Source organism: Meles meles, chromosome 11 (assembly GCF_922984935.1).
Source record: "Meles meles chromosome 11, mMelMel3.1 paternal haplotype, whole genome shotgun sequence".
Classification (NCBI taxonomy): Eukaryota; Metazoa; Chordata; class Mammalia; order Carnivora; family Mustelidae; genus Meles; species Meles meles.
Window position 1 is genome coordinate 91,422,826 of NC_060076.1, and position 12,377 is coordinate 91,435,202.

The 12,377-nt window shown below is 41.8% G+C and overlaps 1 protein-coding gene across 1 annotated transcript in view; it reads right to left on the reverse strand.

Moving 5' to 3' along the window:
- LOC123952617 (histone-arginine methyltransferase CARM1-like) overlaps positions 1 to 12,377 on the reverse strand; it is a 287,622-nt gene that overhangs the window by 84,887 nt on the left and 190,358 nt on the right. The window contains exon 5 of the mRNA XM_046021869.1: positions 5,294 to 5,404. Coding sequence (XP_045877825.1) covers positions 5,294 to 5,404 — 111 coding nt within the window. The remainder of the gene's footprint in view (positions 1 to 5,293; positions 5,405 to 12,377) is intronic.

Here is a 12,377-nt window from a genome sequence, read left to right on the forward strand (position 1 = left end):
AACATTGTTAAATCTCGGTGCCAGAGAGCTTTGTTTTAAGTTTAAGTTGTTTAAAACACATAAATCTATTCATGGTTGCTTACCCTCATAGTCTTTTATGCTCCTGGCCCTCTGAGGAATTAGATGGAGAGACGGGACCTGTGTTTGCACACAGTTGAAAATAAGGAACAACCCCATCCTTGATCGTATGTGTGTATACGTTTGATTAATGCCTTTTTCTTTTCCATCTGGTCTGTATGATCCTGGAGGTTCTGCTCTATTTTTCATACATAAGAAAGGAAAAAGAGAGCAAGGGAGAGCTACCATTTTGAGGTGGGCGGGCTGGGAAACCCATGGGAGACATTTAGTCCTGCCCTGTTCCGTGGAAAAAGATGATCTCTTATTACTGACCCAGAAATGTCAGATGGGGCCCAGGGTGAGAGCATGTGGCTGTACCTGGGCAAGTTCATGACCGTCCTGCAAAAAATGACTCCATGAACGTGCCCTCCAGACAAGGAGTCACTCACATCATCCTGCTGACTGAGGGTCAGCCCTTACAAAATCAGTGTGAGCCATTGAAAGCAACTGAAATTGAATTCACTGCAATTTTAAAATATGCTGTTTACTTAAAGCCCAGAAGCCTGGCGTGAGAAGAAGTACCCAGGCACAGGCGATGGTAGTTAAATTTGTTCATTTTTCTTTCTTGTTGCAATTTTATCTTTTCCGAGCAATTTAATGAAGACTCCAGAGGAAAGAATTAAATGTCTGCTGGTTCAATTACCAAATAATGAAAAGGTCGAAAGGAGCACCATGCACTGTGTGCTGAGCTGCTCTGAAAGCCTATTCTTAGAGGGAAAATCTTTTGTGTGCGGTTCACACTTGCATTTTGCCACCCACAAATTGTGCAGACGAGTGTCAGTGTAAGAAGCAGAAATCAAGAGCTGGTACGGGTCGCCCTCCCCCAGGGTGAAAAGGCCTAGCCCACGGGAGCCTCTCATGATGGCCATGGCAGCAGCTGGAGGCACGGCGGAGGCCACGGTTTTCATCGGGAGGGGCCAGGCTGGCATTAAATCCATCCTCCGAGAAGGTTCTAATCATGCTTGGCCCTGAATGCGTTATAACTAGCCTGTCCTTAGGGCCCCATGCAGGGAAGTTCTCGGGGGCCAAAGGGACCTGCCGGCAAGGATGGCAAGGGCTCTGTGAAGTCCCCAGAGCATCTGAAGAGCCACCCCTGCCTCCAGCCTGCCCCAGCTAAGACACAGAAAAGAAAGAGTACGGAAACACAAAAATCCTCTACAGAAGCGCAAACCAAAGAGAACATAAAACTATGGCTCTGGGGATTCATTAGAACATTGGTGTTAAAGCTTGAAAACTCGCGTGTCCCTGGAAATGAAGCACACGCAGAGATGCGGTTCAGTAGAGACTCTCCTCCCTCCACACCCAGTGATGGGCTCCCTGCTCGCGCCACGGCCTCCCCGAATCTGCTGATCAGTAACATCAAAAGACTCAACCAACAAGTCATTGTACAGCGCCTTTTTCACCTTTAAATTAGGTTCTTCTTTGGTTATATAATAGCTTTAATCCTGGGAAACACTCAGTGACATGACCGAGGATAAAAAGCCATGATGCATCCATCACTGACTCGGGAAAACAAGTGTGTGTCGGGGGAGTCTGGGGGGTCCAGTTAGTTCAGGTGAATGACTCTTGATGTCGGCTCAGGTCGTGATCTCAGGGTTGTGAGATCGAGGCCCGCATCGGGCTCTGGGCTGGGCGTGGAGCCTGCTTAAGATTCTGTCTCTCTCCTCTCCCTCCTCTGCCCCTCCTCCCCTGCTCCTGTGCGTGCAGGTGCGCGCACTCGCTAAAATAAACCTGTGTGTGCACGTCCATCTCGGTGTCTACCCCCATGTACGTAAACATTGATACACGCATGCCTACATAGCCATGTGGGGGGAGGAGAGGAAAGCAAGAGTCAACGATAAAGCACATGGGGTAGAATGTGAAAAACTGGTGACTCTAGGTAAAAAGAATTTGGGTAGCCTTGAACTATTCTTATTTTTACAAGTTACCTGTAAGTTTGAAATTATTACAAGTTTCAAATCATGTAAAAAGTTTTAAGTAGTTTATAAAATGAAGGGGGGGAATCGGTGTGGGGGGTGAACCATGAGAGACTGTGGACTCTGAGAAACAAACTGAGGGTTTCAGACAGGAGAAGGGTGGGGGATGGGTGAGCCCAGTGATGGGTGTCAAGGAGGGCACAGACTGCACGAAGCACTGGGTGTTGTACACAAACACTATACCACAAACTAATAATGTACTGTATGGTGACTAACACAACATAGTAAAAAAATACTTAAAAAATTTAAAAGTTTTAGAATTTCAAATTCTTTCTCTTTTCTTCTCCTGTGGATTAGCTTCTTGCTAGAGACCCTTATAATTATACAGCAGCCACACTCTGGGTAAAAGTGCCCGTGAGGGCAGCCCCACTCTGTAAGAAGGGCAACAATCCTACTGATATGTTTAATCAGGAAGAGGATTCTCTTGGAGAAACCAGTCACACAGACAGTTCTAGAATGTCTCCTTCCATGGTGTGCTGATGATTACTGAAAGTTTATGCTGGGAATGGAGGCAGGATTACAGCTAGGAAATGGAAGGATGTCTCTAGCTAATTTCTTTTTGTTTTTCATTAAAGTACTATACACAAGGGCATTAGGTTTTCAAGGTTTTGAAAAGAAGTAATATGTCTTGAATCTCCTTAAAATATATGAGAACACAAAATGTACAAGAAAAAGAAAGTCCCTGATTTATGCCACTCTTTTTCTGGGGTCGTGTCTGATACAAGGCACAACAGGATCAATCTCTTATCAGAATAGGACCTCTCAGGTGCCTGAGTGGCTCAGTGGGTTAAAGCTTCTGTCTTAGGCTCAGGTCATGATCTCAGGGTCTTGGGATCAAGCCCCGCATCGGGCTCTCTGCTCAGTGGGGAGCCTGCTTCCCCCTCCCCCTCTGCCTGCCTCTCTGCCTACTTGTGATCTCTATCTGTCAAATAAATAAAATCTTTAGAAAGAAAGAAAGAACCTCTCTGAAGACAGGAATAGACCCTAATCAGTAGTTACTCTTATATTCCCCAAAACCAGAATTGTCAGAGCTAACTGAATGAACATATGATTGAATGGCTGAACAACACCTGAGACAAAGTTGGACACTCATCCCCTTATCCTTAGGAACGCATTTTAAAATTTATGAAAATCTAAGTGGAGGCACTTTATAAGGTTCTCTCCTCACAAGCTTGTATTCTCTTCTTTTTTAGAATTCCACACTTCAAGACTAATAGGACCATAACGAAATAGAAAAGGTGAGATACCAACTGTAAAAAGCTATTTTCCACACGCATAACTGGAATGATTAATATCCAGAATATAGAAATCATTCCTACAAATGAATTAGAATTAGAAAAAAAATGCAAAATAAAAATTGTCCAAAAAAACCCACCAAAACTTGAGCAGGTATTCTACAGAAGAGAGTGGCCAAAACACTCTGCAAAGTTGCTCAAAGTCATTAGTAAGTGGAAAATGCAAATTAAAACTGCACACATCATAGCATAAACACCAGATGGGCAAAAATTCGAAAGTCTGACAATATCAAGTGCTGACAGAATTGTAGGACAATGGCATTCTTGGTCACTGCTGGAGGGAGTGAAAACTGGAAGAGCCACTTTGGAAAACAAGTGAGAATTACAGAGCAGAGTTGAAGGTAGGCCTGTCCTATGACCCAGCAATTCTACTGATGCGTAGATGCTGAGGAACTCTAGCAGAGATGTAGTGGGGAGTGCTGTACAAGATATTCACAACAGCACTTCTGTAATGGAGGCCACCATAAGTCTGCCAACAGAACAGTGAACAAACAACTTGAGGCATCCCATACAAGAGCACAGTTTCCAGCACTGAAGATAAGTAAACAACAGTTGTATGCATCCACAAAATGATCATCATGTGGGATGAAAAAAAAGCAAATTATAGAAAAATGCATACATGATGATTCCATTTATGAGCAGTTCATAAGGGATTTGTTTTTAGGGACAGAAATACATGTGGTAAAAGTCTATAGAAAAACGGAATGAAACAAAAATTCAAGACTGTGGTTACCTCTGTTTAAAGCAGAAAGGAGAAGCAATCAGAACAAGTCACATAGATCTTTAATGGAAATGCTAATGGTCCATTTCTGAAAAGAGGTATAAGGCCCATGATCAATGCATCATGATCCTTTATACTTACACATTTGACAAATATTCTTTCGCATGTATCTAATCTTCACTAAAAACTTTTAAGAACTGGTGAACGAGAAAATGACCAAAAATATTTTATCCAACATTTACTGGAAGGAAAAAAAAGAGTTCGACAACCTGCCAGCTATTAGGCTCTTGCATTCTTCCCTTCCAAACATGCACACTGCTCTACCTGTCTCTGGTCCCTCTTGGCTCACTCAATCCAAAGCCAACCGCCACCCTGAGCTACCAGTTGTCCAGGGCTGGGAGAACATCATGCGATGCTCATCAGAAGGAACAGGAAAGCTTCCCTCTTTGTGATCTTGCCCCTCATTAAAACTCCGGCCTCCTTCCAGTGTGAACGACAAGCACATTACCTGTTCAGGCACGTGCGCAAATCCATCAAATCCGTGCAGCCATGACTGGGTCATTACTATATCCAGGTATTACTGAAAGCCATTATTACCGGACTCTTGACTTTGACTTATTCTCTAATATTTGTACACATTTCATAATGGCAATAGAGGGCTATATTAAAACAAAGCATCATCCTAGCCTCCAATCAGAGCCTGAAATCTTAAAAAAACTCCCTGAAACAGACATCTATCTGTGTTCCAAATACAACCATGGAGCAACAGCTCCTTAAGCTGAACATAAAATTTAAAGTGAGTAGTACAGCTGTTGTCCATACAGCGCTTAAGAACAAAATGAAACTAGCTCCAGGGAGGTCTGATTTCCTCACCTCAGTAGGTCATTAAAGATAAGAAAACATCCATCTCCCCCAGGCCCACCTGCCATCCAGTGGATGGGGAAGAAGAAAGTTTTGTTCTATTTCCAGGATCGTGAAATGTTTTAAAAACTTGTTTTCCTCTCAATTACGACAGTGAAGTCTGGCTTCTTGCAGTAGAAAAATCCCAATGGGGGAAAAAAGAAAACCAGACTGGTTGAAAAAAAAATTCTTCCAAATGACCCACCTGGAAGAGCCCATCACCCAGTCTCCTGAAGTTTACCAAAGACCTAGTTAGTAGCCGCTGTAAAAATACAATCCCTTACCTCAGCATATTGTGCTACGGAACTGGCTTCAACAGCATACACTCTCCTAGCTCCAGCCTGAACAGCAAAAAATGACAGTATTCCAGATCCACAGCCGACATCCAGAACCACCTGGAAGGGAAAGCAAAGACAAGAGAGGGTTGAGAACATGAACTCAGAGCCTTGCCCTCAGACCTAATGAACACACGAGCTGAGCTACTTGCAAGTGCTCTTACCTTGGCCAAGTTATGAATCTCTGTGAGCTTTTTTCTCAGATGTTTAATGGGGTTAGTAATATCCACTTTTTAAGTTTGGCTGTAGGATTAATGAACATAAAGTGTGTACAAAGCACTTGGCACGTAATTGGTGTTTTTCAAACTACTGGTTTTTTTTTTCAGCGTAACAGTATTCATTGTTTTTGCACCACACCCAGTGCTCCATGCAGTACGTGCCCTCCCTATTACCCACCACCTGGTTCCTCAACCTCCCACCCCCCCCCCCCGCCCCTTCAAAGCCCTCTGGTTGTTTTTCAGAGTCCATAGTCTCTCATGGTTCATCTCCCCTTCCAGTTGCCCTCAACTCCCTCTCCTCTCCATCTCCCCATGTCCACCGTGTTCTTTGTTATGCTCCACAAATAAGTGAGATCATATGATACTTGGCTCTCTCTGCTTGACTTATTTCACTCAGCATAATCTCTTCCAGTCCCATCCAAGTTGCTACAAAAGTTGGGTATTCATCCTTTCTGATGGCGGCATAATACTCCATTGTGTATATGTACCACATCTTCCTTATCCATTCATCCGTTGAAGGGCATCTTGGTTCTTTCCACAGTTTGGCGACCGTGGCCATTGCTGCAATAAACATTGGGGTACAGATGGCTCTTCTTTTCACTACATCTGTATCTTTGGGGTAAATAACCAGCAGTGCAATGGCAGGGTCATAGGGAAGCTCTATTCTTAATTTCTTGAGGAATCTCTACACTGTTCTCCAAACTGGCTGCACCAACTTGCATTCCCACCAACAGTGTAAGAGGATTCCCCTTTCTCCACAACCTCTTCAACACACGTTGTTTCCTGTCTTGCTAATTTTGGCCATTCTAACTGGTGTCAGGTGATATCTCAATGTAGTTTTAATTTGAATCTCCCTGATGGCTAGTGATGATGAACATTTTTTCATGTGTCTGATAGCCATTTGTATGTCTTCATTGGAGAAGTGTCTGTTCATATCTTCTGCCCATTTTTTGATATGATTATCTGTTTTGTGTGTGTTGAGTTTGAGGAGTTCTTTATAGATCCTGGATATCAACTTTTTGTCTGTACTGTCATTTGCAAATATCTTCTCCCATTCCGTGGGTTGCCTCTTTGTTTTGTTGACTGTTTCCTTTGCTGTGCAGAAGCTTTTGATCTTGATGAAGTCCCAAAAGTTCATTTTCGCTTTTGTTTCCCTTGCCTTTGGAGGCGTATCTTGAAAGAAGTTGCTGTGGCTGATATCGAAGAGGTTACTGCCTATGTTCTCTTCTAGGAATCTGATGGATTCCTGTCTCATGTTGAGGTCTTTTATCCATTTCGAGTTTATCTTTGTGTACGGTGTAAGAGAATGGTTGAGTTTCATTCTTCTACATATCGCTGTCCAGTTTTCCCAGCACCATTTTTGAAGAGACTGTCTTTTTTCCATTGTATATTTTTTCCTGTTTTGTCAAAGATTATTTGACCATAGAGTTGAGGGTCCATATATGGGCTCTCCACTCTGTTCCACTGGTCAATGTGTCTGTTTTTATGCCAGTACCACGCTGTTTTGGTGATCACAGCTTTGTAGTAAAGCTTGAAATCGGGTAATGTGATGCCGAGAGTTTTGATTTTGTTTTTCAGTATTTTCTTAGCAATTCAGGGTCTCTTCTGATTCCATACAAATTTTAGGATTATTTGCTCCAGCTCTTTGAAAAATACTGGTGGAATTTTGATCGGAATGGTATTAAAAGTATAGATTGCTCTAGGCAGTATAGACATTTTAACAATGTTTATTCTTCCAATCCAAGAGCATGGAATGGTCTTCCATCTTTTTGTGTCTTCTTCAATTTCTTTCATGAGTGTTCTATAGTTCCTCGAGTACAGGTCCTTTACCACTTTGGTTAGGTTTATTCCCAGGTATCTTATGGTTCTTGGTGCTATAGTAAATGAAAACAATTCTCTAATTTGCCTTTCTGTATTTTCATTGTTAGTGTATAAGAAAGCCACTGATTTCTGTACATTGACTTTGTATCCTGCCACGTTACTGAATTGCTGTATGAGTTCTAGTAGTTTGGGGGTGGAGTCTTTGGGGTTTTCCATATAAAGAATCATGTCATCTGTGAAGAGAGAGAGTTTGACTTCTTCCTTGCCAATTTGGATACCTTTTATTTCTCTTTGTTGTCTGATTGCCATTGCTAGGACTTCTAATACTATGTTGAACAAGAGTGGTGAGAGTGGGCATCCTCGTCGTGTTCCTGATCTCAACGGGAAGGCTGCAAGCTTTTTCCCATTGAGGATGATATTTGCTGTGGGTCTTTCATAGATAGATTTTATGAAGTTCAGGAATGTTCCCTCTATCCCTATACTTTGAAGCGTTTTCATAAGGAACGGATGCTGGATTTTGTCAAATGCTTTTTCTGCATCAATTGAGAGGACCATGTGGATCTTCTCTCTTCTCTTATTGATTTGTTCTATCACATTGATTGATTTGCGAATGTTGAACCAACCTTGTAACCCAGGGATGAATCCCACCTGGTCATGATGGATAATCTTTTTAATGTGCTGCTGGATCATGTTAGCTAGGATCTTGTTGAGAATCTTTGCATCTATATTCATCAGTGATATTGGTTTGAAATTCTCCTTTTTGGTAGGGTCTTTGCCTGGTTTGGGGATCAGGGTAATGCTGGCTTCATAAAAAGAGTCTGGAAGTTGTCCTTCTGCTTCACTTTTTTGGAACAGCTTCAGGAGAATTGGTGTTATTTCTTCTTTGAAAGTTTGGTAGAATTCCCCAGAGAATCCGTCAGGTCCTGGGCTCTTGTTTTTTGGGAGGTTTTTGATCACTGCTTCAATCTCATTACTAGGTATCGGTCTATTCAGGTTGTCAATTTCTTCCTGGTTCAATTTTGGGAGTTTGTAGTTTTCCAGGAATGCATCCATTTCATCTAGGTTGCTTAGCTTATTGGCATATAACTGTTGGTAATAATTTCTGATGATTGTTTCTATTTCCTTGGTGTTAGTTGTGATCTCTCCCTTTTCATTCATGATTTTATTAATTTGGGCTTCTCTCTTTTCTTTTGGATTAGTGTGGCCAATGGTTTATCGATCTTATTGATTCTATCAAAAAACTAGCTTCTAGTTTCAATGATACGTTCTACTGTATCTCTGGTTTCTACCTCATTGATCTCTGCTCTAATCTTGATTATTTCCCTTCTTGCGTGTGGAGTTGGTTTGATTTGTTGTTGATTCTCCAGTTCTTTAAGGTGTAGAGACAGCTGGTGTATTCTAGATTTTTCAATTTTTTTGAGGGAGGCTTGGATGGCTATGTATTTCCCCCTTAGAACCGCCTTTGCTGTATCCCATAGGTTTGGGACCGAAGTGTCTTCATTCTCATTGGTTTCCATGAATTGTTTAAGTTCATCTTTGATCTCCTGGTTGATCCAAGCATTCTTCAGCAAGGGGGTCTTTAGCTTCCACGTGTTTGAGTTCCTTCTGGACTTTTCCTTGTGATTGAGTTTCAGTTTCAAAGCATTGTGATCGGAGAATATGCAGGGCATAATGTCAGGCTTTTGGTATCGGTTGAGTCCTGCTTTGTGACCCAGTATGTGGTCTATTCTGGAGAAGGTTCCATGTGCACTTGAGAAGAATGAGTATTCTGTTGTTTTAGGGTGGAATGTTCTGTATATGTCGATGAGGTCCATCTGGTCCAATGTTTCATTCAATGCTCTTATTTCTTTATTAATTTTCTGCTTCGATGATCTGTCTATTTCTGAGAGAGGCATATTAAGATCTCCTACTATTGTTGTATTCATATCAATATGACTCTTTATCTTGATTAATAGTTTTCTTATGTAATTGGGTGCTCCCATATTGGGGGCGTAGATATTTACAATTGTTAGATCATCGTCGTGGATAGTCCCTTTAAGAATTATGTAGTGTCCTTCTGTATCTCTGACTACAGTCTTTAGTTTAAAATCTAATGTATCTGATATGAGAATCGCTACCCCGGCCTTCTTTTGAAGCCCATTGGCATGAAAGATGCTTCTCCATCCCTTCACTTTCAGTCTGGGTGTATCCTTAGGTTCAAAATGGGTCTCTTGTAGACAACATATGGATGGGTCCTGTCGTTTTATCCAATCTGCAACCCTGTGTCGTTTTATGGGCGCATTTAGGCCATTCACATTGAGAGTGATTATTGAGAGATAGGTTTTTATTGACATCGTGTTACCTTTGAAGTCTTTCTGTCTATAGATTGTTTCTATATTTCTGTTCAATGATATTCTTAGGATTTTTTCTCTTTTATAAGACCCCCCTTAATATTTCCTGCAGTGTCGGCTTGGTGGTTGCATAGTCTTTTAAGCCTTGCCGGTCTTGGAAACTCTTTATCTCTCCATCCATTTTAAATGCCAGTCTTGCTAGATAGAGTATTCTTGGCTACATGTTCTTCTCATTTAGTACTCTGAATATATTTTGCCAGCCCTTCCTGGCTTGCCAGGTCTCTGTGTACAGGTCTGATGTTATTCTAATGGGCTTTCCTCTGTATGTAAGGAGCTTCTTTGTCCTAGCTGCTTTTAAGAGGGTTTGTCTTGGGGCGCCTGGGTGGCTCAGTGGTTTAAGCCGCTGCCTTCGGCTCAGGTCATGATCTCAGGGTCCTGGGATCGAGTCCCACATCGGGCTCTCTGCTCTGCAGGGAGCCTGCTTCCCTCTCACTCTCTCTGCCTGCCTCTCTGCCTACTTGTGATCTCTCTCTGTCAAATAAATAAATAAAATCTTTAAAAAAAAAAAGAGGGTTTGTCTTGAAACATAATTCCTCATTTTAACTATAATGTGTCGTGAGAACTTTCGAGAATCTAAAATCTTGGGAGGAAATCTCTCTGCCTCTAGTACATGAACGTTGTTACCATTTGTGAGATTGGGAAAATTTTCATAGAGAACTTCTTCCACTATATTCTAGACTTCTTTCTTTTTCCTCCCCTTCAGGGATTCCAATAATTCTGATGTTGGAATGTTTCATGGCACCATTTATTTCCCTGATTCTGTTTTCGTGGCTTCTGAGCTGTTTTTTCTAGGCTTCCTCTTGATCCTTTCTCTCTGTTTGTCCTCCAGATCACTAATTCTATCTTGTCTCAGTTACCCTAGCTTTTAGAGAATTTAGATTAGATTGGAACTCATTGAGAGCATTTTGAACATCATCCCTGGTGGCTTTGAGTTCTGCCCTAACATTGTGAACATCATCCCTAGTGGCTTTCAGTTCTGCCCTAATCAATTCCATTTGGTCATCCATGGCTTTCTCCAACCTAGCTACTGCCTGGATAATTGTTAGTCTGAATTCTTTTTCCGACATATTGTCTATGTCGATAGCCATTAGCTCTGTTGCAGAAGGCCCATCCTCTGTATTTTTCTTCTGTTGGGTATTCCTCCTCCTAGTCATTTTGGTGAGAGATGACTGAACAGATGCAACTGGATGTATTGATTGTGGTGCAGTCAAGGTGCACCCTGGAATGCTTCTGTGCAATCAGGGTTCCCCACCCAAATGAGAGAAAAAAGAAAAGAAAAAGAAATAGAGAAGAAGAAAGAAAAAAAAAAAGGAAAAGAAAAAAGGAAAAAAAAAAAGAGAGAGAGAGAGACAGGGAAAAAAGGGAAGATAAAAGAGGAGGCTCAGCCCAAATGGGCCCCAAGGTAAGATTTATGAAGTATACAAACAAAAACAGACAAACAGAAAGACTGCCACTGGAGTCTTCTGCTCCTGTAGAGATCCAGACGTGTATAATTCTGATCTCAGGCTGATTTCATGGGTAGTCGGAGTTCTTTGGTACGTATTCAGCTCACTTTAGGGTACAGGTTGAAATGGTGCCTCCTCCTACTTCCCCGCCATCTTGACCCTCCCCCCCCCATATAAACTTTTAAGATTTGGTGGCAGGTGCGGAATCCATGTGTCTTGCTACCACTGAAGACAAGCTCTATATGCAAGTTCCCTTGCCTGCTAAACCTGCTGCCCACCAGTCTGGAGTCCAAACCACTGCTTCTATTATCAAAGTTTCTTTGTTGCATGGATTGCTTTTAGGATGTTTAGGGCCAAAAAAAGTAAAGGGCCATGAGTGAGCTTGCTTACCCAACCTGTTAGCACCAACAAAATGAAAACTGTCACCAGTTTTTATATGTTTTGTATATAATTTTATACATATAAATATATATTCTTTTTATTTATTCAGAAATAATGGAAGATAAAGTCTTCAACAATCCAAAAGTGAGGTATGTGCTTGCTTTTTCTCCAGGCCCCTCCATGAAGTTGGGGAGGTTTAAAAATGGAAGTTAAAAGGGTATTAAGACACTGGACACATGGAATCTCCAGACACTTTTCTTCTATTCTGTGTGTTCAAACCTGGGACTTAAATCAAGAAAATCACCATTCAATTGTGCACTCACAAGCACAAGGGCCCAACACCTGGACAAACATGCTGAGAGCAAAAGGTCAATGGCGTATCTGGGTCCCCTCCCCAAACACTGCCAAAGCCACAGCCCAAGTCTCAATCTGATGATTGAGATTTCAGGCCACAGGGTTCCTGGTATATCCATGCCTTTGACTCTTAGCATCCTTCAGCACCAGCTTTGAGCCAGACATTTTGATTGGCCCCAAATCCTCACAATAAACATTTGAGCAAATGGCATTATCATATCTACTTTAGAAATGACCAAGTTGAAGTTCAGAGACACTGACCAACCAGCCCAAGTTCAACTAAGAGCAGATAGGGGAGTAAGGACTTGAATCTGGGCATTTCTGCTTTCCAAGCTCATGTTCCATAAAACCATACACTGTTTACTTAAATTCATCTTCATAAATCTGACATTTTAATGTAGAGATAGCAACAGCAATGTTGGAA